Raw genomic sequence first — 24,389 nt, 5'->3', positions numbered from 1 at the left:
CCAGTCGGGCCAGCTGTAAAGTGTTGTCACCCCAAATAAGGGTCCCTGCAGTCGTTTACAAAACAGAAAGCTCTTGCCCTGCCCCGCCGCTGCCCTCCCGAGCTCCTAGGTTAGCTCCTGGCCTGGGGGCGGGGGGCAGGGGCGGTGGGGAAGGTCGGAAATGGGTGCAGAGGCAGCAGGGACGGAGGAGGGGGTGTGCTGGTGGCGGTAGCTCCTGGGGAGGAGGCAGGTTGGGTGCTGTGTGGGGAACACGGTTGCCTCTCTCCTGCTGTGACCCTCTTGCGGCCTCCATGTCCCCGGTTAGAGAGGTGCCTTGGATGAAATGCCCTCCTGATTTTTTCCCCCAGACTTGTGTTTTGATTTACCTAAGGGGTCTGAAGTGGGCCGTCTTTCCAGGGGACACGGGTAGGCGGAGCCCGCGGAGCGGCCCCTTGCACAGAGTGGCACTGACTGGCTTTTGTAGTGGGTCATGGACTTTGTTTGGATGGAGGGGAGTTAGGAATTACTGGTGTCATAAAGATCTTACCAGATGGCCTTGCTCTGTGGCTCTGTGACCTCCCGAATCCCCGCCACCTTTTCCGCGTGCACCCAGGCTTCTGTGCCTGCACTTTGGACTTGAGGTTGACACGGGGTTCAAGGACGAAGGTCGGGGGCTCCCGTGCCTGCAGCCTTGGCTGCTTGGAGCAAGTCTGGAAGTGATTTGGCCCTTCCTGCATCTTCTGCGCAGTGCCCAACCGTGGCCGGGGCGTCTGCTGCGGGAGCGCCTGTGCCTGCAGCCCCGCCCTCCCACTCTGTGAGCTGGAAGTTGACCCCTATCAGCTGGTAAGATGGGAGGCTGCTGTTAGGCTCAGGGCCAGGCGGGGCAGATAGGGCAGCGACGAAGACGTGAGCTTAGTACGACCCAAGGAGGACGGGTGTCAGTGCCACGTAGAGGGCCAGGGGCTGCCAGGGGATTGGAAGGGCTTCACACTCTAGGTGTTGGGGCCAGGGACCCCTCTGGGAATCTGATGCGACGGGCCCTCAGAAAACTTCCCCTCCAAGCAACCTTGCGTCCCAGCTGGAGGGCCCCCTGCTGGGAGGACTTTGACCACCTGAGGTCCAGGGGCTGGGGCTCCAGGGTACAGGAGAGGGGACCTCTGTCAGGCTCCCTGCCTGCTTGTGGGAACTCATTCCACTCTCCCAGGAGGCCAGCCCCGAACTTGCGATTGCCCCTGTTTTTCAGGGAGCAGCGGGAGGGTGGGGCCGAGGCTCCCCAGGAGGAAGGGGCTGTTGGGCTGCAGCAGGTGGCTGTGGTGCCTGCAGCCCATGGAATGTTCAGAGACCTCTGGGCGGAGGTCCTAGTGCTCCGCAGGAGGCCCAGTCAAGCCGGGTCTGCCTCTCCCTAGAATTCTTTCCTCCCCTGCCCCTGCCCCTGCCCCTTAGCAGTGGGGGCTCCATCCCTCCATCTCCCCTATGGCTCCCGTGCAGCGTTGTGGAGTGGATGTCGGGGAGGGAGGCAGGGGCCTGCCACCGCACCCCCGTGGCATCTGCCGCCCAGGAGGGTCTCGTTTATGTGGGCGGTGCTGGTTCCTTCCAGGCTTGGGGGCAGCAGGGCTCCAGGACTCTGCCCTGACTTCTGGGTTTGCAACCAGGTGGAGCATGTTCTGGAAGAACGCGGTGTCTGCTTGCTCTCATCCACTGCCTCCCTGGGGCTGCACACGGCCTGTGAGGTCGGTCAGCCTGGCGAGGACGTTCCATGCCCTGTTTTTGGGGTCAGGAGGGACCTCATGGAGGTGCCTAGAGCTGGACGGGGCTCGCTGCTGTGCCGCCTCCCTCGTGGTGGCTAAAATGTGCTGTTCACGCCTCAAATGGGCCTCTCCATTAACACACACAGGTCTCCCCAGGGCCCTGTGCACATTGGACCTGATTGGTCTCTGGGGTGGGGCCGCCCTGGGCACTGCAGGGTGCTGAGCAGCGTCCGAAGCCTCCACCCACTCCTCGCCAGGAGTGCTCCCAAGTCGTGACAACCACAGATGTCTCCAGACAGTGCCCATTGTCCCTTGGGGGGCACGTTGCCCCCATTTGAGACCGTTTACTGTGTGGTAGCATACGACGTAAAATGCTTGTGGCAAAGCCGAGGGATAATCAGTGCAAATTATTTTCACAGAAGTTTTCATGAGTGCTTATAGAGTCTTTTTCTATGCACAATCAAAGCCGTGTGTGTGTGAATTCACTACTCGGTGTATGCAAGGGTGTTTATGCATATATTGTTTTATACCCGGGGTATTCTGGGTTTGTCCTTATGAACACGTCTGTCGATGGTGGTGACAGCTGTGGATGGGAACAGGAGTGGTGAGAGTGTACTGTGCGCTTAGCGCACACGCTGCTCCGGCCTCCGTGCCGCGCCGCCGCCATCCCAGGGTCCGCCCTGTGGCCTGGAGAACTCTTGCAGGCCCCGCCAGGAGCTCTTGGATCTGGGTTCCCATTCCCCAGGCCCGCTGGGCCTCTGCCTCTCACGGGCAGCCCTTGGCTGTTAGGTTTCCGTCTCACTGGTAAACTGGAGGGGCCCCCCCGTAGAGTTCCTTGTGGCAGGTTTGTGGTTGGAAACGTGGGGACTTCCATGGGAATGCCTGTTCCTGGGGCCAGAGGCTGCTAGTGAGGCTGAGCCGGAGTGGCTCCAGGCTTTCTAAATAAAGCAGGATGGTTAGTTCCGGAGGCTTCCTGTCCGGCCTGCGCCGGCCCCCACGGGCAGTGACAAGGCCCGGGATCCAGCATGGGGTGCGGTGGCCCCACGGGAAGGGCCGGGCCTCTGTTGGCCCAGTGTTGGGAGGCGTGGAGCGTGGCCTCTGGCGCCTGGCAGGGTGGCTGTGCCGTGTCCCAGAAGACTCTGGGAGCAGGAAGCGCCCTTGGATGGCCTCGTCCAACCTTGACTTCCCAAGCCGGAGCCCAGGCTGGGGAGACGTGGGGACTCGGTCCAGGCCTGCTCTCACGTCCTCTGCGTTTATATGTAATCAGTTATGATGACTGTGGCTGGAAGGGTCTGCTTTGCCTGGGCCTGGTCCGGGAAGCTCCGTGGAGCTTCCGCCCGAGCCTCCTGCCCGGCTCTGCCGGTGCTGCGGTGAGAGCGGAGGAAGTGCTTCCCTCCGAGATTTAACCACGAGAGGTTTCACTTTCTGAGTCTTGTGGTGGAGCCTGTCTCTGTCTGGCACCGGGACCCTGGGCAGCACGGGGAGGATGCCCTGGCATCAGGAGGTTGGAGAGGTGTGTGGTGGAGTCTGACGGATCTTAAGAGGGGCGCTCACGGAGCCCTCTCGGCCCTACCCTGTAGACAGAGCTGGTACCTGGCGCCCCTTCTGGGTCCCCAGCAGGGCTCTGTTCTCCCCGCTGGGCACCCCAACTTGTGAGTAGAGGATGGGAAGCCTCGTGTGGCTTGCCCACCTAGGTGAATGAGAGCGGTGGATGCGATTACGGGCGGCCAGGGGCTCTGGGAAGGCCCATGTGCAGGGTCATTATTTGATTGAAATTAAGTCCTTTCGCAGAACCGGGATCCTAAGTGCCGGGTTGCTGGCGTGCGGGTGGTTGCAGGCGCATGTAGCTCCTGCCGCCAGGCCCTGCGTGGAGCATTCCCCCGTCCCGGGGAGCGTCCCACTGTCTGTCCTCCGTAGGGCACCTGGCAGGTCTTCAGGACTGTCTGGAATTGGCTGTCCTGGATCCAGACTCTTGCTGTCATCTGGGCTTGGGCACATTCCTCCCCCGTCAGGATGTCTGTGGTCCAGTCTCCCACCCTCCATCTGTACTCCCTGCCTCTGGGTCAGAAACCTCTGATGGTCTCTGCTGTGGGGATTCCTGGTCCAGCCTGGCCTCCTGTGGCTGACAGGCGCTCTCAGGACAGCACGGGTAGGTGGCACCTCGGGCCATCTGCAGGGCCTGGGAGCAGTGTGCTGTCTGGGTCAGGTACGTGGCCTGGGGAGACTCAGGTTCAGAGCCCACCCCTGCTACTTGCGACTGTGGGACTTCAGGTCTGTGCCTCAGTTTCCTGAGGGGGCGGTGGGGTGAGGACTCAGTGGTGCTCCCCATTCCACTGCAAGTGGGCACCTGCTGAATGCTGGCTGCTGCGCCCGCTGCCGGCGTGGTGACATCGTGTCGCGCCCACAGCACCTGGCGTGTGTGGCACATACTGGATGTTCCGTGAGAAACTGCTCCGTTGGGGATCCCGCCCGGGATCTGGGATCTGGGATCTGCCTGCAGACACCGTGGTGAGGACTCCCCAGCTTCAGCTCCGTGGATGTTTGGCACTGGAGCACTCTCTGGGGTAGGGCTGTCCTGGGCACTGCGGGATACTGAGCAGCGTCCCTGGCCTCCTCCCATTCCAGGCCAGGAGCACCCCCCAGTTGTGACAACCACAGATGTCCCCAGACATTGCCCAGTGTCCCTGGGAGCAGGACCCCCGACCTATGTGTCTTAGCAGCCCCCGTCCCTTCTCGTGGCCATTGTCAGTTATGTGTCCTTGGTTCCCTGCTTTCCTGCCCATGTCACTGAGCTGTGCAGGCCTCAGAGATGCTTGGCGAGTGACCATCATTGGCTGACTGAAGGCAGATCACGCAGGGAAGTGGAGAGGAGTGGCCCAGTACTGCTCAACGCCCTGCAGGCTGGCCTGGTGCACGCCAGGGATCTCTGCTGGGGCAGGCTCGGTTGCCACCTGCCTGTGGGCCTCTGCACCGGGCAGAAGGGGTCCTCGAGGACAGTGCCCAGCTGGCTCAGAAGCTCCTCCCTGAGTCCCGCCTGTGGCCTGGGCTGCCCTGGGCCGACCAGCACTGGGCAGTGGGGGCACACTGGAGGGAGCCAGGGGCGAGTCATTTCCCTCTCCCAGCCTCAGTTTCCCCATCGGTCACTTGGGAAAAATGTTCTTCCCCCTGTAGGATTGTTGAAGGATTAAATGAGATGAGGCCAGTGCAGCAGACAGCAGGGAGGGAGCCCTCTTGTCCCCTGTGGCCGCCTTTCCTGCTGGCTGCTTTGCACCGAAAAGCTTCGAGTAACCCTGGGCGGTGGTGCTCCCTGGATGGCATCCACACGGGGACCCCAAGGCCTGGGAGGCTCCAGGAGGGACGGTGCTGGCCCAGGTTTTTGTCCCCGTCTGACTGCAGAGTTGGTGCTCTGGGTACCGCACCGTCTGGCGGTCCAGGCTCCTTTTTCTCTTCTGTCAAAGCTGTGGAGTCACACTGATGTTTCAGGGTACCTGCAGGGATGGAGTGGGGTGGGGGCTTAGGGCTATGGTCAAACTGGAGGGCGCTGTGTCTGTTGCCATTGTTAACCGCGTCCACACTGATGGGTGCTGGGCCCTGCCACCGAGCGGCCTGCGGAGACGTGGCTGTTCTGTTGCCTGTCCTAATCCCCAGGGGCTGTGGGGCCGGGTCTGAGCTGTGGGATGAATGAAGCCCCCAGGGCTGTAGTGGGGCCCGCCGCAGCCCCAGGCTGTGGGATGAATGAAGCAGCCCTTCAGTCAGTGGCACCGGCGCCGGTTTGCTCGGCCTCAGTCCTACTGGATGGGGCGAGGGTTGACCAGTCAGGCACGTGCTGGTGGCCTGGGCAGGTGTCTGGAGAGGGGCCCTGGGCCTCTGGACTCCCGCCCTTCCCCCATCAGCGATCTCATCCCAGACTCCTTGGCGATGGTCATTGAGCTGGGCAGGGGCAGGGGTCTGTTCCTGTCCCCAGGTGGAGATGTTCAGACCAGTGCCCACAACTGGATTAGATGGGCTGGGCAAGGCTGGGGACCCAGGCTCTCGGGGGGCTTCATTAAGGGCTGTGGTAAGACCCAGCGTGTGAGGAGAGGGGAGCTCAGAAATTTTGTGGCCAGTGCAGTGGCTCATGCCTGTAATCCAAGCACTTTGAGAGGCCGAGTCAGGCAGATCACTTGATTCCAGGAGTTCGAGACCAGCCTGGGCAACATAGTGAAACCCCCGTCTCTACTAAAAATGCAAAAAAATTAGCCAGACTTGGTGGTATGCACCTGTAGTCCCAGCTGCCTGGGTGGCTAAGGTGGGAGGGTCACTTGAGTCCACGAGGCAGAGGTTGCAGTGAGCCAAGATTGCACCACTGCACTCCAGCCTGGACGACCGAGGGACAGACTGTCTCAAAAAAAAGAATAGAAAACGTGGGTGAGTGACACCAACCACTTCCGGTGGGGAGGGTCACTCCCACTTGGGAACCAGTCTGTATGGAAGCCTCCGCTGGAATAGAACAAGGTGGCATGGCCCCTGGCCGGCGAGGGGCAGTTGGTGTCTGCACCTTTGAGGCACCTGGGGACTCTGCTGCTGTGGAGATGGGACTGGGTTCCAGTCCAGAGGCTGTCCTGCCATCGCTGCCCCTGGCTGTCACGCCCCACCTGAGGTAGTGCGTTTCGTGGTGGCTCATTCTTGAGCCTCAGCAGTGGGGCCAGCTGGGTGCCCTTCCTCTCTCAGGGCGCCCTGCCTGAGGGTGCGTGCTGGAACAGAGAGCACGCCCTGGGCTGCCGGCAATAAGCTGTGGAACCAGGAGAACCAAGTCTGTTCAGGCCCTGCAGTGAGGGGTTGTGGGACTTCAGGGAGGCCACTTGACCGCTCTGTGCCTCAGTTTCCCCTCCAGTCAGTCCGGCGCTGAGGTGCTGTCTACCTCCTGGGGTTCTGAGACGGAAGCGGGGCAGGCATGAGGCCCCTTGTGAAGCTGGATGAGGGGCGTCTGTCCTCCGCTTCAGGAGGGCTGCCGCTCCTCGGGCCCCTGCTTCAGGTTGGTGCCTGGCTCTGATCCCACACCCGCTGGCACAGCTCGTGGTCAGGGTTAGATTTCCAGGCTGTTTCCAGGAGCCGGGATCATAGGCACACGCATGCACACGCGTGGGCCACCACCGACCCACCTTCTCATGGGAGCTGATGCGCGGTCGTGTGACTTCCCCGGGTGGGGCCCTGCGGCTCTGGCCTTGCTCTCGGTGTGTGCACTGGCCTGGGCCTCCCCACAGCCCTGTGGGGGCTTCCTGCCTTCTCGGCCCACATCGCACCGTCTTGGGCACTGCGGGGCTTGGCTCAGGCGTCGTAGGCGGGAAGCAGCCTGGAACCCTGGAAGTCTGGCTCTCAGGTGTTGGCTCCCAGGTGCTGGCTCCCAGGTCTCAGCCCTGCCACTAGGGTCATGGGTTACTTACTTGAATCTTTTTATGTAATTTTTATTTTTATTTGTTGTTTGTTTATTTATTTATTTATTTTTGAGACAGAGTGTCACTTTGTCACTTAGGCTGGAGTGCAGTGGTGCAATCTCTGCTCACTGCAACCTCTGCTTCCTGGGTTCAAGTGATTCTCCTGCCTCAGCCTCCCCAGTAGCTGGGACTACAGGCGCCCACCACCATGCCCGGCTAATTTTTGTATTTTTAGTAGAGATGCGGTTTCTCCATGTTGGTCAGGCTGGTCTCAAACTCCTGACCTCAGGTGATCCATCTGCGTCGGCCTTTCACAGTGCTGGGATGACAGGTGTGAGCCACTGTATGTGTGAGCACGGCCTTGAATCTTTTTTTTTTTTTCGAGACAAGGTCTTACTTGTCATCCAGACTGGAGTGCAGTGGTACAATCTCAGCTCATTGCAACCTCTGTCTCTTGGGTTCAATTGATTCTCGTGCCTCAGCCTCCTGAGTAGTTGGGATTACAGGCGCCTACTGCCACACCCAGCTAATTTTTTTTTTGTAAATTTTTTTTTTTTTTTTTTTGAGATAGAGTCTCTCTCTGTCGCCCAGGCTAGAGTGCAGTGGCCGGATCTCAGCTCAATGTGAGCTCCACCTCCTGGGTTAACGCCATTCTCTTGCCTCAGCCTCCCCAGTAGCTGGGACTACAGGCGCCCACCACCTCGCCCGGCTAATTTTTTGTATTTTTAGTAGAGATGGAGTTTCACCGTGTTAGCCAGGATGGTCTCGATCTCCTGACCTCATGATCCGCCCTCCTCGGCCTCCCAAAGTGCTGGGATCACAGGCGTGAGCCACCGCGCCTGGCCATTTTTGTAAATTTTTTGGTAGGGATGGGGTTTCACCATGTTGGCAAGGCTGGTCTCGAGCTCCTGATCTCAAATGATCCACCTGCCTCGGCCTCCCAAAGTGCTGGGATTACAGGCGGGAGCCTCCGTGCCCGGCTTTGAATCTTGAGTGTGAGATAAGTCCCCAGCTCCTGCTCTCCAGGCTGCGCCCTCTTGTGGGGCTTGGAGCCTCCTTTTCTTCCGTCTTCCTTTCCTGTGGTTTGGGGATGTTTGCTGGGAGCCGGGAGGCAGGGTACAGGAGAACCAGGTTCCTCCTGGTTGGCCTCCAGATCTTGGCCAGCGGGTCCAGTCCGGAGGGTAGTTTTCTCCTCTGGAAGCTGGCTCAGTGGGAGCAGCGGGCGGACTCTGGCCCCTCCTAGTGGTGGCGTGCTGAGTGCACCTGAGGGTTGCCTCCTGAAGGCTCCCTAGCATCTGGGGTCCACTGTGGGGCGGCCTGTGGCAGGCCCGCCAGGAACCATGCTTGCAGAGGCAAAGCACCTTGCTTGTGGTCACGTGGGGGCCTCCTGGAGACCTAGACTCCCTCAGGTGTGGGAGATGTGGACTCCATTCTCCCAGGAGCCGTGGCTGGTGACACGCAGTCAGGTCCATCCTGACGGGCAGTGGAGTGCAGGGGACCCGATGGGGACATGAGGGATCCAGCACCGTGGACCAGGGCCAGGTTCATTCAGTTCGCTCAGGAAACATGTACACAGCGCCTTCTGCGTAGGGGCTAGGGATGCAGGTGGGCAGGGCAGCCACAGCCCCTGCGCTGGGAAGCTGGCGCGGCAGGCTGCAGATGGGGACCGCCACACCTCCCTGAGGAGGGAATGGCAGAGCCACCCTCGAAGGGCCCGTGCTGCGGGGGTGCTGGGCGCTTCCTGAACGCCGGACCTTTGAATTTCTGCAATGGGAGCTCCCCGGGCATTAGGGAAGGGGAAGGGCCTGATTGAAGGGGTAGTTGATATTTAACCCTGGTGCTGAAGCAGGCGTCGCACACAGCTGCCAGTGCCCGCGGCGGCCTCCTGGGAGGCTGAGCTCACCAGCTCCAGACCCAGCGTGAGGCAGGAACCTGGGGGTCTCACAGCGGGACCCGGCGGTGGGTGCGGCCTCGTGGCGGGGAGGGAGGGTGGGAGGACTGCATGTGAAGCTGGGTTTGACTCGTCACCTGTGGAGTGTGTGCTCCCCCGCCACAGGCAGCTGCCAGGCAGCATCTGCCCTGCAGGACCCTCCCAGCTGCCCTTTTGTGCCGGCCCTGGCTGGACCCCTGGCTGGATCCCCGGCTTCTCCCAATGTCCTCTTTTCCTAACATTTTGTCGCTGTCTCAGTCAGCTTGGGCTGCTGTGACAATACTGCAGGCACAGTGGCTTGTAAACTACCCGAGTTTGCCTCCCATGGTTCTGGAGGCTGGACGTCCAAGATCAAGGTTCTGTGGATTTGGGGGGCGGGTGACGGGGTTGCGCTTCCTGGTACATAGATGGCGACGCTGTGGATTCGGTGTAGGGGGTGGTTGTGTTTCCCGGTTCATAGACGGCGGTGCCTTCTTGCCGTGTTCTCACGCGGACGTGATCCCTCCTGGACTCGTCAGTGCACTCACGAAAGAGCCCCCAGAGCTCCACGGCAGAAGGAGCTGATCCGCCTCCCAACACCCCTGCCTTAGGGGTAAGGATTTTAACACAGGAATTTGGGAGGATCACAGACATTCAGTGCTGTGGGTGGGACCATTGGTGCGTTGCCCTGGGGTGGTGGTGTGGTCCGTGGTCCGTTCCTTCCCAGGACTGGGCAGTGGTCCGTTGCGTGGGGTCTTTGCGCCCGTGCACCTGTTGAAGGGCCTGTGGAGCTTTGGCTTTTTGGCTTTTAGGAGAAAAGCTGCTGTGGTGCTTGGTGTGCGGTGAGGAGTGGACAGAAGGCTCTGCCCTGGCGGGTGGCCTGAGATAGGGTGATGAGGGCCAGCAGGGGGCTGTGGACGAGTCCAGAGTGAGGCGGAATCTTGGAGGGGCTCACACGTTGTCTCGGGAGGAGTGGGCTGGCGTTTCTTTCCAGTGGGCAGCTGTTGAAGATTTTGGAGCCAAAAGAGCCTTCCAGCTCAGACGTCTTTCAGGAGGAGTGTGGCTGCCGGCGGGGCAGGCTGGCTCAGGGTGGAGCCATGTGGGCTGAGGCCCGAGTTGGGGCTGCTGCTTTGGGGCCACATGGCGGCCGGTCAGGTGGGAACGAGCCTCTGCTGACCAGGATCTTTAATGTGGAGCCCCAGCCGCGGGGTGTGAGGGCTCAGGCAGGACCCAGGCCTTCAGACATGGGGTCTGCTCTGCAGGAACCCCTGCATCCCAGCTGCAAGGTGCTGTGTGACGGGAGGCGGCAGCAGCTGGGTTGGCGCAGGGAGACAGGGCGACTTGAAAAGCAGGCTGGGGCCAAAGCATCTTGAAAACCCGAACCTAGTGGCGTGGCCTGGCTTGAGTGCTGTCCAGAGCCTCGCCCTTGGCCCCTGCACGGCCAGGCTTAACAGTGGCCAGCACCTCAGGGCCACCAGAGGCCCGGGGCCACCTGGCCTGGCTTGGCTTCCAGTGGCCCAGAGCTCCTGCTGGGCTCCTGCCCCGCTCTGTGGCCGCTCCTGGCTTTAGTGGGTTACGTGGGGGACACGGGTGGCTTCCACCCAGTGTAAGTGGTGCACATGGCTTAACACGCAGCTGCCTAGCTGTGTATGGGCTGCATGTGTGTGTACATGTCCATACGTGTGTGCATACATGCATGTGTGCATGCAGTGTGCATGTGTGCTGAGGTACATGCACGCACACGTGTGCATTGTGTGCATGTATGCACATTCATGCATATATATGTGTGCACGCAGGGGTGCATGGGTGTGAACCGCCTCTCACCCCATCCGTGTACCCATATTGCCTCTGCAGAGCTCCATGGGGGTCCTTGGCCAGCCAGGGCTGTGGTTGTCATTTTTGCCTTCCTTACGAAACCCAAAACAGGCTGGGCGCAGTGGCTCCCAGCACTTTGGGAGGCCGAGGCGAGTGGATCACCTGAGGTCACGAATTTGAGACCAGCCTGACCAACATGGAGAAACACCACCTCTACTAAAAATACAAAATCAGCCGGGTCTGGTGGCGCATGCCTGTAGTCCCAGCGACTCGGGAGGCTGAGGCAGGAGAATCGCTTGAATCCAGGAGGCGGAGGTTGTGGTGAGCCAAGATTATGCTGCTGCACTCCAGCCTGGGCAAAAAGAGCGAAACTCTATCTGCAAAAACAAAACAAAACCCCAAACAGTAGTACCGAGTCAGTTCTCATCTGGGCAGCGACCTCTGGCATTTCAGACTCCTCCTCGGCCGTCTTGGTCTTCCCGGCATCCTCACTGAGAGCTGAGGCTTGCTTTTCTGTTTCATAGTTGAGGTGTTTATGGCCTGAGGGACCTTGTGTGTTGGGTGCAAAGTTACCAAGGGGTGGCGCCTTCTGACAGGAGTGCAGGGCCCTCCTCGCCCCCTGTGCTGTGTGGGGCCTGTGCCGGGGTGCGGGCTTGAGGGTGTGCCGGCCTTGCGTCGGTGTGGCCTTCAGTGTGTGTGAGTGTTTGCTGTTTCCAGGTGCAGCACCCTCCCAAACCAACCCACGGAACAGCCATGTTTTGTAACAGAGTTTTCTTAAACAGAGTCTCATCTGGGGGCAGTCTTGACCCACGGGACACTGGCCGTGTCTGGGGACATCTATGGTTGTCACAGTTCGGGGGGTGCTCCTGAGATGGAGTGGGCGGGGGCCAGGGATGCTGCTGAGCACCCCTCGGGGCCCAGCGTTCACACCCGTCAGTAGAGCTGAGGCCGCTCAGATCACATCCCCTCCATGCCACCACCCTTCCCTTCAGGGCGCGGTGAGGGAAGGGCGTGTGGGGGTCCCTCTGGGGAGAAGGTGGTCTCACCTGCACACCCACTCTCACCCCTCGTGTCCCGGAACTTGGGTGGGTTTGACCTTTTGTGGATGAGGTGAGGGCTGGGAGGCGGATCACTGCCTGAGACAGAATCAAAGTCCATTTTCTTTCTTCCGAAAAGGACGCAGCATGGTTGAGAAAAGGACTGGGAGGAGGCAGCTGCCGCTGGGGCTCCCCACTCGGGATGTGTTGGGTGTTCTGTGAGACCCCCCCAGGGAACACAGGTGCTGTGAGCAGTTCCTGGGCTTTGTCGAGGGCCTCCCGAAGGCAGCTGTGGCCACTGTGGGACCCACGCAGCCTGTCTCGCCTCCAGGAGCTGCCAGGCGAGGGGGCTTGCGACAGGCACCTGCACAACGATGTCCACTGTGGGCAGCAAGGAAGGTTCCAGAAAGCACAGGAGGGAGACTTGTGTTGGGGCCTCGGGGGCTTTGTGGAGCAGAGGCTGTGAGAGGAAGTGAGCTGGGTCCCAGCACCAGGCAGCCTTCAGGCAGCCGTGATTGGGACAGCACTGTGGGCAGAGGGCACAGCGTGCGATGTGTGTGGAAGTGGGGAGGTGCCAGAAGATTCAGAGACACAGGGTGGTGAAGGTGAGCCTGGAGAGGTGGGCTAGGGGCACGCAGGGAGGGGCGGTGACGCTTGAGTCTCTAGGCCAGCAGGGGCCTCAGCAGGGTTATTACTTGAGTAGGGAGTTGAGGCAGTTTCTTTTTAGAAATTAGAAGTTAGCTATTGTTGTGTAATAGTTTGCAACTTAAATTAACAAAACTTTGCAACTTAAATTAAGAAAACTTACTTCAGATAGTTTCTGAGGGTTGGGAATTTGGGAGCACTTGGTTGCGTGGTCCTGGATTGGGCTCTCTCAGAAGTTGTAGTCACGATACCAGCCAAGCAGGGCCACATCATTCGAAGGCTGGACTGGGGCTGGAGGAGCCTCTCACAGGCTGGCTCCCTCTAGTGGCTGTTGGTGGGAGGCCTCAGTTCCGTGGAGCTGCTGGAGGGTGCTCACAGCAGGGCGGCTGCCTTCCCCAGAGCCTGTGACCCCAGAGGGAGAGCAAGGAGGCAGCCCTGTGCCTTTCGTGAACTAGCCTTGGAGATGGCACACTGTCACTTCCATCACATTCTGTTTGCTAGAAGCAGGTCACTAAGTCCAGCCCATCCTCAAGGGGAGGGGAGTTAGTCTCCAGTATTGGAAGGGATGAGCATCAGAGATTTGTGGACACATTGGAAAACCCAGCATTGACATCCCAGCACGTGGGGGTGAAGAAAAGCGGGGAGACGGAGTCTCTGCCCAGGAGGTGACCAGGTAGTGAGAGGCGGAGGCAGGGGATGGGCTGGAGTGAGGACCCCCCTGTCACCCAGAATGCGTGGGGGGCTCATCTGGAGGCTGGGGTGGAGAGACAGCTGGCCACGTGGGCCCCTTTCCCGATAGTTTCTCCAGGCTGACTTGCTGGTCCTTTTGATTGTCTGGGGCCCTGGGACCCTCAGTGTGCCTATCTCGGAGATGGGGTGGTAGCGTACTCCTCTCTGGAAGCATCGTGGGTATTAGCAAGGTCATGGCAGACATGGAGACATAAAGGGGTTCAGGCACGTGCTCAGGGCCACCTGCGGCAGGCACAACTGTCCTGGCTGACCCCGCCACAGCACCAAGAGGGAGAGGGGAGAGCCTCGGGGGTGCTTGGCGTACGGGGGCAGGGTGGCCGTGGCCACTGAGCAAAGCTCTGGGGAAGGGGGCGCCCAGCCCTTGGAGTGGTCTGTGCAGAGAAGCCCTTGGGGTGAGTCCATCTGTCGGGGCACCGCCGCCGCATCTGTGCGCTGTCCCTCTGGCGGCCATTGATCATGAACTGGTGTGGCCGTGGGGGAGCTGTGCAGTCCCAGCTGGGGGCCAGTGCCGTGTGGCTTGATTTGGCCCTGAGACCGTGTGGTCTTTGACGTAAATACCAAATTGGCCCCCAGGAAAGTGTGTCCTCGCAGAACTTCTGGAAAAGGGTGGTTCCAATAAGACCCTGGCTTGGAGGAGAATGGGAAGGGCGCTTTGTAAACTCTTTCTGAGGAGTCAGGAGGCTGTGGCGTCTGCTGGAGACGGTCAGCCTCACGTGCTTTGGTTTCCTATGCTGGGCGCTGCAGCGTGGCGGGGTCTGGATGAGAGGGGGCAGCGGCACGAGAGCCGGGCCCCGACTGCCACCCGCCCTCACGTGCCCCGTCCCCAGGCACGGGCGAGAGCGGGAAGAGCACCTTCATCAAGCAGATGCGCATCATCCATGGCGCCGGCTACTCGGAGGAGGACAAGCGCAGCTTCACCAAGCTCGTCTACCAGAACATTTTCACCGCCATGCAGGCCATGATCCGGGCCATGGAGACGCTCAAGATCCTCTACAAGTACGAGCAGAACAAGGTGAGCCGCGGGCGCCTGGGGAGGGGAGCGCCTGGGCAGCTGTGGGCTTGGCAGTGAGCACGGTGGCCGCATTGCCGGGGTGGGGCCGTGCCGGGGGTCCCGGCCAGCCCAGGCTACCCCTGGTCATCCATCCGTTCCTGTCATGGACGTGGAAACAGCAACCACCGCCTTCCTGGGGGCCAGCTGGAGAATTGTGACGGGCATTGCGTGGCCGAGCCCCACAGCCTCCCTCCCAAGTAGCTGTGGGCTCAGGTGATCCCACCTCAGCCTCCTGGGTAGCTGGGACTACAGGTGCACCACCACGCCTAGCTACTTTTTGTAATTTTTGTAGAGATGGAATTTCACATGTTGCCCAGGCTGGTCTTGAACTCCTGGGCTCAAGCAGTCCTCCTGCTTTGGCCTCCCACAGTGCTGGGATTACAGGTATGAGCCACCATGCCTGGCCTCCGCCCTGGTTTTTTTGTTCTTTTTTTTAATAAAGTAGAGGTTGTTTGATGCCCTGTTTTTAAATCACAGCTTTATTGAGTTATAATTCACATTCTATGTACTTTACTTGCTTAAAGGGTATAATCTGGTGGTTTTCGATATGTTTGCATAGTCGTGCAGCCATCACCGCTGTCGGATTCCGGAAGGTTTCATCTTCCCAAAGGAAACCCCTTCCCCATTGGCTATTACTTCCACCCCCTCCTCCAGCCCGGTATCCACACATCCGCTTCCTGCCTCTGTGGCTCGGCCTGTCCTGAACATTTCATAGAAATAGGATTGCACACTGTGTGGCGTTTTGTGTCCAGCGTCTGTCACTGAGCATGACGTCCTCAAGGTGCATCCACACTGTGACGTGTGTCAGAGCCTCGTCCCTGTTCATGGCTGAGTCATGTTCCAGTGCATGGAGGGACCGTGTATGTGCCCATTTATCCCCTGGCGGACGTGTGAGCACCTTCATGTGTGTGCTGTTGGGAATGGAGCTGCTGTGACCGTCTGTGGACATGTGTTTATGTGGACCACGTGTTCCCTTCCCTCAGTTGCATGCTATGCCCGGGAGCGGAATCGCTGGGTCCCAGGGTTACCCTGAATTTGCCCTCTGAGAAGCCTCCAGACAGTTTCCCCGAGTGGCCGCCCTATGGGGCAGGCCCAGCAGCCGTGCAGCCGTGGCTCCTGCCAGTGGCCTCCCTGGGGCCTTCTAGCCGAGGGGCCGTTGATCCCGCTTTTGTAGCCCTGTTTTCAGGGGTGGGGCTCTTGTGCTTAGATCTTGGTTTGCCACTGGCCCTGTCTCCCGCTGTGATCTCCTCCAGCTGTGGCCCCCTCTGAGCGTCCACATTCATGTTTGGGCATAGATCTCCATCAACATCTGAAACAGGTGTCTGCAAACTACAGACTGATTTTGTCGATAAAGTTTTATTGGTACTTACCCATTTCTGCCATGTTGCCCATGGTGCTTCGGCAGCAGCAGCAGAGCTGAGTGCTGGAGACAGTCCGTGTGGTCGGGACAGCTGGGCGTGCTCTCTGGCTCTCTGCAGAAGCAGATTGCTGATCCCTAATCTGGAAGTTTCCAGGGAGTGGGATTTTTGGGGTTTGTGTCTCTTTTTCCAAGTCCCCCTAGGTGTGCTTATCCCAGGCCAGATTGAGAGGCTGGGGGCAGGGCAAGGGGAGGGCTGAAGTTGGAGTCGGGGCCAGGGAGCTTTGCTCAGAGGGGACAAGCAAGGGCTGAGTCTCCACTCTGGGGGGCCTGAGAGGGTCCCATGGCTCCCAGAGCCCAGGGCAAGACTCCCTTCTTTCCCATCTGGGTCCCACCCAGTATGTCCCCTCCCCAGTCCCTCAGCCAACTGTGGCTGGTCATGTCGGCTTGTGCCCCCGGGGGACGGGGATACGGAGTGTCAGGAGGGGAATGGACAGTCCCCTACAGTGTCTGCCGCTGAAGGGTGTGCGTGTGTGTGTGCAAGCACGTGTCTGTGCGGTTGGCCTGCCTTTGTGACAGGGCAGCAAGCTGGGGCCTGAGGCCGCCCACTGCCCAGGGTTGCGTGAGGGGGAGGCGGCTCGTGTTGGGGCAGCGGGTGAACTGTTGGTAAACTGTTGAGTGCGGCGGCTCGGGGGCCGCATGCCGTCCTTAGCACCGGGTGTGGTGCTTGCCCTTGATGGTGTTTGATAAGCATTTTTTGGACGAAAGAGAGAAGCCAGGCGGGGCAGAAACTGAGTCTGGAGCTGCACACTGCGGGCGGTGCCGCTGGTTGCAACGCCCTGTGTCTGGGCTTCCTGCCTCCCAGTGTCTCTGGAGGCAGTGAGTGCTGGGGCTGTTCGCCCGCTCTGGGCGCCGCCGCCGTCTGTTCTGTTGTCGTGCTCCATCGTGCTCGGTGCTGCACTGCCCTCCTGCGGGTTCCGGGTTTGAAGCGTGTGTGTCCCACGCGTGCTTGTTCCCCACGCCGTCCCCTCCCCACCTCTGAGAAGTGAATCGAAGCCCGGCCTCCCGGCACCCTGCAGACAGCACCACTGGGAGACTTTGGTTTTGGAGCCTTGTTGGAGGAACCGCACTGCGAGGCAGCCTCGTGTTTTTCTGACACATGGTTACACGAAACTGTCAGTGGTCCTGACTGCGCAGCCTGCAGAATGCTGCCCAGGCCAGCCAGGCTTGGAAGAGGGGCCGCTCGAGCTTTCTGGTGGCTCCGTGGCCCCTGGTGAGCTCTCGGTCTCTCCCCTGCCCGCCCTCGCAGGCCAATGCGCTCCTGATCCGGGAGGTGGACGTGGAGAAGGTGACCACCTTCGAGCATCAGTACGTCAGCGCCATCAAGACCCTGTGGGACGACCCCGGCATCCAGGAGTGCTACGACCGCAGGCGCGAGTACCAGCTCTCCGACTCTGCCAAGTAGTAAGTGCGGCCGCACTGGAGGCGGCATGGGAACGGTGGCTGCGGGCCGGCGCCCGGGACCCTTCGGGAAGCCCTCCGCAGCGCCTGTGGTGCCCCCTGCCCGCTCGCCTGGGGCAGGGACATGGTGGGCCCCAGCTACCTGGCCGGAGGGACCAGAGCAGAGCAGACCCTGGACGGGCCATGCTTTGGCAGGAGCCCGTGGACTCTGGTGTGACACTGGCCTCCTTGTACGCCTGGCCCTGCCACTACCCTCCCTGGGTCAGGACTGAGCTCCTGGCCACCCTCGGTGCTGGAGCCTGGCCTGTGGCCTGTGGCGCAAACCCACAGTCTCCTAGAAGGGCCGTGGGATGGGAGGTGGATACACCCTGGGCTGTCTCACTCCTGCCTGTGGCATCGTCCCCAGAGCCACGTCTCCCACTAGTGACTGGCTGTGACCCTGACTGATGTTGGGGTTCTCCCAGTCTCTGGGCCTGGGATAGGGGATGACTTGTGTGCTGACAGTTGGCCGGGCCATGGCTGCAGGAGGCCCCCGCGCGGCAGGCTGTGCACTGCTGCCCTCCATGCTTGGCAGGCAGAGGCCCTAAGGGGACAAGGACAGGCCCGTCCCCCGCCCCTCCTGCTCGTCTTCCGTGTGTTCCCTGCCTCTGGGAGGCTGTGGGAGGGCCCAGATAACCAAGCACTTGCAGCCAAATGCCAGGGCCTGCGGGTGGTGCCGGAAAGGTCTGTGCAGGCACCCGGCCTCCCAGGCAGACCACTCGAGAGTCGCCTCACTCAGGACTGCCCAGGGCGTCAGAAATGGGAAACGGTCACAGCCCAGAGGGCCTCAGGAGACCCTCTGATGCCAGGTGGGGTCCCAGAGAGGGGTCGCGGGCTGAGCAGGAAAAGGCATGAGGGGAACCGAGGAAGCCGGAATCAGGCGTGGACTTCAGTAGCTGTGCTGTGTAGACGTTGGCTTGTTGCTCTGGGTGGTTGCTGCACCCGCGGACGGGGGCAGCTGGCCTGAGCGACCCCCGCTGTGTTGCAGCTACCTGACCGACGTGGACCGCATCGCAACCACGGGCTACCTGCCCACCCAGCAGGACGTGCTGCGGGTCCGCGTGCCCACCACCGGCATCATCGAGTACCCTTTCGACCTGGAGAACATCATCTTCAGGTACCGCCCGGGCCGCAGCAGGCGGGGGCCGCTGAGAGGCTCCTTTGCCTGCTGTGTCAGCTCACGCCTGCGCACCCAGCGCTCTGGGAGGCCAAGGCGGGAGGATCGCCTGAGTCCCGGAGTTGGAGACCACCCTGGGCAACATAGCAAGACCTCGTCTCTAAAAAAATTTGAAAAGTTAGCCGGGTGTGGTGGTGCGCACCTGTGGTCCCAGCTACTCAGGAGGCTGAGGCAGGAGAATCGCTCAGGCCCAGGAGGTCGAGGCTGAAGTGAGCCATGATGGCGCCGCCACTGGACTCCAGCCTGGGCGACAGAGGGAGACCCTGTCTTGTCTTATTAAAGAAAAAGAAGCCCATGAGTCTTCATCCTCAGGGTGTGTTTGACCAGGCCGGGAGATAAGATTTCTCTCTAAGTATGTGTGAGCCAGGGCCGCACAGGGAAGGAGCTGTGGGGCTGTGGGGGTTGTAGCCACATCCATCCAGACTGGGAGCCAAAGAGACCTGGCGGGGAGGACATTGGACGGGGTCTCCACAACGGGCCAGGGCCTGGATGGAGCGACCATGGGGCTGGGGTCTGGAGTGTTGGCTGGAGGAGGGGGTGCCGCAGGCTGCGGGAGAGGTCATAGGGACTGAGGCTGCCAGGGCAGGGGGGTCATGGGAATTGAGGCTGCTGGGGAGGGGGGTTCATAGGGACCCAGGGTGTGAGGGGAGGGGGGTCATAGGGACCGAGGCTGCGAGGGGAGGGGGGTCATAGGGACCGAGGCTGCGAGGGGAGGGGGGTCATAGGGACCGAGGCTGCGAGGGGAGGGGGGTCATAGGGACCGAGGCTGCGAGGGGGGGGGGTCATAGGGACCGAGGCTGCGAGGGGAGGGGGGTCATAGGGACCGAGGCTGCCAGGGGAGGGGGGTCATAGGGACCGAGGCTGCGAGGGGAGGGGGGTCATAGGGACCGAGGCTGCGAGGGGAGGGGGGTCATAGGGACCGAGGCTGCGAGGGGAGGGGGGTCATAGGGACCGAGGCTGCCAGGGGAGGGGGGTCATAGGGACCGAGGCTGCGAGGGGAGGGGGGGTCATAGGGACCGAGGCTGCCAGGGGAGGGGGGTCATAGGGACCGAGGCTGCGAGGGGAGAGGGGGGGGGGTCATAGGGACCGAGGCTGCCAGGGGAGGGGGGTCATAGGGACCGAGGCTGCGAGGGGAGGGGGGGTCATAGGGACCGAGGCTGCCAGGGGAGGGGGGTCATAGGGACCGAGGCTGCCAGGGGAGGGGGGTCATAGGGACCGAGGCTGCCAGGGGAGGGGGATCATAGGGACCGAGGCCTCAAGCGGAGGGGAAGTCGTAGGAACTGAAGCTGTGAGGGGAGAAGTGGTCATAGGGACCGAGGCTGCGAGGGGAGGGGATGTCATAGGGACCGAGGCAGCGAGGTGAGGGGGTTCATAGGGACTGAGGAGGGAGAGGACGAGGGGTCATAGGGACCGAGGCAGCGAGGTGAGGGGGTTCATAGGGCCTGAGGAGGGAGAGGACGAGGGGTCATGGGGACCGAGGCTGCCAGGGGATGGGTTCATAGGGACTGAGGAGGGAGGAGGGCTCCAGGCTGGGGTGGAGGCGCTGGGTGGTGTGGGCTGGATTCTGTTCTTCATGGGCTGCCCCTGTGGATCCCGTCGGGTCTCCGGGGCTCCAGGTCCACTGTGGCTGGGGGCCGGCCAGCAGAGCAGAGTTCTCCCTGGGGACCCTCCGTGGGTCCTGTGCTGGGTAGGCTGCGCAGCTGGCTGGACTCTGCTGTCCCTGGGAGTGTGGACCCTGCCTGCCTGGCCCTGGCCCCGTACAACATCTCCAGTGCTAAGGCCCTGGCTGCTGTCGGGCCGCTGAGGGGCAGGGCTGGGCGTGCCTGTCCTGGGCTGCTGGGGCCAGGTGTGAGACTCCCTCCGCAGGCCTTATTCCCGCCCAGTGCTTGAGGCCAGAAGGCTGAGATGCAGGTGTGGGTGGGACCGGGTCCTTCTGAGGCGGAGGGGATCTGCCCAGGCCTCACCCGGCTCCTAGTGGTGGCTGCATCCTTGGCTTGTGGCCACGTTGCCCCATCCCTGCCCCCTCTTCATGCGGCGTCCTGCCTGCCTGCGTCTTTGCCTCTGTTCTCTTATCACCTGTCCTTGGCCAGGGCCACCCTACCTCTGTGTGACGTCATCTTAACCGGTGACATCTGCACAGACCCCGTTTCCGGATCAGAACCGTCCCCGGGTTCTGCAGGGGACGATTCTGCAGCGCAAGCTCGCACTGGCACTGGGCCTCGTGAGGGAATGATGCCTCCCGGCCAGGGTGTCCCCACCCAGCTGGTGCACGGCCGAGGCCGTCGTGAGGGTTCCAGGAAGTCTGTGGGGTTTTCCTTGAGGGCCCTGCCCTGAAACCCACCCCAGGGCTGGGGGCGCCACCCCCTGCCGTCCGTCTGTTCTCCCCGCCTGTCCTCCCAGCTCGGCCTCCCAGCGCAGGCAGGGAGGGTGCGGCGTGAGGATGGAGGCAGGGACGGAGCAGCGTGGCCGCAAGCCAAGGAATGCCAAGCTCTGGGTGGCTCCTGGGACCAGAGCAGGCCGGGCCGCAGAAGCTGTGGTGTCCTCTCTGGACATGGGCGATGGTGTATGTTGTTTCAGGAATGCAAGTTTTTCTTGTTTTTTATTCACACGGGGCCCATGACCCCGGGATAAAGCTGAGGCTAGCTGGGCACAGGCCAGGGTGTGGCATGACCATCCCCTCCCCACCTCGTGTCTCAGGGTCCCCTCGCAGCCCCACGCTGGCTCCTTCACAGCGCAGGCCTCTGTGTCCTCTGTCAGAAATGTCCTGTCCCCTCCCTGAGCTCAGGCCAGGTGTGTCACCTCCTCCCCACCACCTTCCGGGCCCTTCCCAGCTCCGGCTGTGCCCTCTGTGCTGGGTGCAGAGCCCCGTCCTGAGCCCAGTCCTCTGCCACCGTCATTTCTCTGCCAGCCGCCTCTGTCTGCCATGAGCCAGCAGAGGGCCGGCCAGGTGCTCTGGGATGCAGCTGGAGGCCAGATCCCTGTCTGGAGGCCTTGAAGGCTGGTGGGATCGCCCCAGTGCATGAGGAGGGTCTCCTGCCCTCTCAGGTGGGGACAAGACACAGGGGGACCTGGATCCCAGCCCTGCCGGCTGCCACAGGCATGCAGGAGACTCCTCACACTCCAGATGGGCTGTGGCCTGGTGTCGGCACACCCATTGCCCTCCCGCCTGGCCGCAGCTGCTGGTGCGGGCCCTCTTGTCCCTTAGAGTCACCTGGCACATCTGTCATCCACCTGTGCCTGCTGGACTCCTCTGCAGACCAGACCAGGTGGATTTCACGGCTCACGTGCCCAAGGCAGCCCGGCTGTCCTCGGCAGAGCTGCAGGGACCCCGGCCTTCCCTGGGGCCTGGGGCCGAGGCCTGAGCGGCACTCTCCGCTTCTGCCTTTGTATTCTTTCAAGAAGACCAAAGTGCCTTTCTTCATTACAGAAAACTTAGAAAAGTCACAAGTAGAAAGAGGTAAACCTCCTGTAAGGAACCCACACCCACAGGTACCGTCTGAGCTGATTTTTTCTCCCGCTTGTGTGTGGCCCGAGAGCGTGAGGTTGGGCTGCTCACCAGGCGGGGCTGCTCTCCTGCCCCAGGACGATACCAGCAACTCTGCCCTCTGCAGCCGTCACTGGGGGTCCTGCAGGGAGCAACTGGCATCAGTGTTTACTCCTGTGAGCGACACTTGGTGAACATCTGTGTCTCTGGCCCTAGCGAGGGGAAAGGCTTCTGTACTCAGGGTGACATCCAGATGCCGGATGTAGGGTCTGTGGTCACCCATCGCAGGTTCCCGCAGCAACTGGCGCCCAGAATCCTCTGGGTTCTCGCACCCCCACCCTAGCGCCCGCTCCCCTGGGCCCAGTGGTCTCGGGCCCCTTTGCCAGTGAGGGAAGGGTCTGCAGTGGTCACTTTTGGAGGCGGGGCGGCTGCTCTCTGAGCGTCCTTGCCAGTTCTAACAGTGGGGGCTCTTCCTGCTCCAGCCGCTGTCAGTCTGGTATGGCAGGAGGGTCCTGTGTGGTAGCCGTCCTGGGATTGCACACTGGGCCTTGGGGCCCCAGGTGGCTGAGTCCTGGCGCTGTGTCCTTTCAGGATGGTGGATGTGGGCGGCCAGCGGTCGGAGCGGAGGAAGTGGATCCACTGCTTTGAGAACGTGACATCCATCATGTTTCTCGTCGCCCTCAGCGAATACGACCAAGTCCTGGTGGAGTCGGACAATGAGGTGGGCCCTGCCCTGAGCAGGGGCAGCATGAGGGACCGGGCCTTCTCCACCTGCTGAGCCTGGGTCCCCTCACTCGGGTCCCCTCAGCTGCCCCTCGGGCTGTGTGCAGGGGGGAGGGCCCCTCTGATCCCCGGTGCCTTCGCTTCCGCCAGAACCGGATGGAGGAGAGCAAAGCCCTGTTCCGGACCATCATCACCTACCCCTGGTTCCAGAACTCCTCCGTCATCCTGTTCCTCAACAAGAAGGACCTGCTGGAGGACAAGATCCTGTACTCGCACCTGGTGGACTACTTCCCCGAGTTCGACGGTGCGCTGGGCTGCGGCACGGGGGACTCGGGTGGGAGGGGTCCTGTGGGGCGGGGGATCTCGGGTGGGAGGGGTCTCCCGGGGGGGGGGACTCGGGTGGGAGGGGTCCTGTGGGGTGGGGGATCTCGGGTGGGAGGGGTCCTGTGGGGCGGGGGATCTCGGGTGGGAGGGGTCTCCCGGGGCGGGGGACTCGGGTGGGAGGGGTCCTGTGGGGCGGGGAATCTCGGGTGGGAGGGGTCCTGTGGGGCGGGGGACTCGGGTGGGAGGGGTCTCCCGGGGCTGGGGATCGCGGGTGGGAGGGGTCCTGTGGGGTGGGGGATCTCGGGTGGGAGGGGTCTCCCGGGGCGGGGGACTCGGGTGGGAGGGGTCTCCCGGGGCGGGGGACTAGGGTGGGAGGGGTCTCCCGGGGCGGGGGACTCGGGTGGAAGGGGTCCTGTGGGGCTGGGGATCTCGGGTGGGAGGGGTCTCCCCGGGCGGGGGATCTCGGGTGGGAGGGGTCTCCCGGGGCGGGGGATCGCGGGTGGGAGGGGTCTCCCGGGGCGGGGGATCTCGGGTGGAAGGGGTCCTGTGGGGCTGGGGATCTCGGGTGGGAGGGGTCTCATACCAGGAGGGCACCATGGGGAGGGGGCGTTTTGTATCGGTGGCTGTCATACGGGAGGGAGTTGTCGTATGGGGGTGTCCTGTATAGGTGATCCCGTATGGGAGGGTCTCACAGGAAGGGTTCATGCACACTGTCAGCGCAGCCCCGTGGGGACCTTGGTGGTAGCCCCGGCGTCCTCCTCTGTGCGTAAGTGCCCGCAGGCTGGGGCCCCTCCCTCACTGTGTGGCCCCTGCCCCGCGGGGCGGTCAGGGCAGCTGAGCACTGAGGGTCTTCACATGCCCAGCCCTCTCTGGGCCTGCAGATGACGGTCAAGGGAGGGTGTCGTGTGCCCTTGTCTGTGTGGTCAGTGGCTGCCGTTAGCGCTGTCACCACTCAGAGCTGTCCCCACCAGGCGCAGTGAGGCCCCGGACAGCTCTGGTGCCCTCGCTTCCACCTGGGATCTGTGCTCCTCCCGCGAGTCTCGGTGTCATCGTCAGGAGGGCCGCTCGGGGCGCTCTGCCTCTGGAAGGGCAGCGGGAGGGAGGGGTCTGGCGCGCGGTGTGACCTCGGTCGCTGGAGCAGGTGCGGGGCCCTGCTGTCCCTGGTCAGGGGAGTGGCAGGGGGTGCTGCACCTGCTCCAGCCACACGTGGCCCCTGCCTGGCAGCCTGTCCTGTGCGCTCAGGGAGCCCTGGTGGGGGGAGGCCAAGGGACTGGGCATGGAACCCTGTCCCGCCAGTCCCCAGAGTGGTCCCCTGAACACCCCCAGGGGCCTTTCCATCGGGGCAGTCAGGAGTTACTGGGCGGGGTGCCGAGTTGTCCAGGGTGGCAGAGGGCAGGGGTGGCGGAGGGCAGGGGTGGCGGAGGGCAGGGGTAGCGGGTGGGAAACAGCGCGCCTGCTGGAGCCTCTGGGACGTCT

At 62.0% G+C, this 24,389-nt stretch overlaps 3 protein-coding genes across 4 annotated transcripts in view; 2 read left to right on the top strand and 1 right to left on the bottom strand.

Annotated features, from left to right (window-relative positions):
* The window catches only part of TLE5 (TLE family member 5, transcriptional modulator), a 392,013-nt gene that overhangs the window by 41,154 nt on the left and 326,470 nt on the right, over nucleotides 1-24,389 (bottom strand). The gene's annotated exons all lie outside the window — the stretch shown is intronic.
* NCLN (nicalin) overlaps nucleotides 1-24,389 on the top strand; it is a 353,563-nt gene that overhangs the window by 235,369 nt on the left and 93,805 nt on the right. The gene's annotated exons all lie outside the window — the stretch shown is intronic.
* GNA11 (G protein subunit alpha 11) overlaps nucleotides 1-24,389 on the top strand; it is a 29,317-nt gene that overhangs the window by 1,535 nt on the left and 3,393 nt on the right. The window contains exons 2-6 of the mRNA XM_050770632.1: nucleotides 14,125-14,309; nucleotides 17,015-17,169; nucleotides 18,194-18,322; nucleotides 22,458-22,587; nucleotides 22,740-22,893. Of these exons, the coding sequence (XP_050626589.1) occupies nucleotides 14,125-14,309; nucleotides 17,015-17,169; nucleotides 18,194-18,322; nucleotides 22,458-22,587; nucleotides 22,740-22,893 (753 nt within the window). The remainder of the gene's footprint in view (nucleotides 1-14,124; nucleotides 14,310-17,014; nucleotides 17,170-18,193; nucleotides 18,323-22,457; nucleotides 22,588-22,739; nucleotides 22,894-24,389) is intronic.

Source organism: Macaca thibetana, chromosome 19 (assembly GCF_024542745.1).
Source record: "Macaca thibetana thibetana isolate TM-01 chromosome 19, ASM2454274v1, whole genome shotgun sequence".
NCBI classification, from domain to species: Eukaryota; Metazoa; Chordata; class Mammalia; order Primates; family Cercopithecidae; genus Macaca; species Macaca thibetana.
Note: the sequence above shows the minus strand (reverse complement) of the source record. Positions and strands in the feature narration are given on the sequence as shown.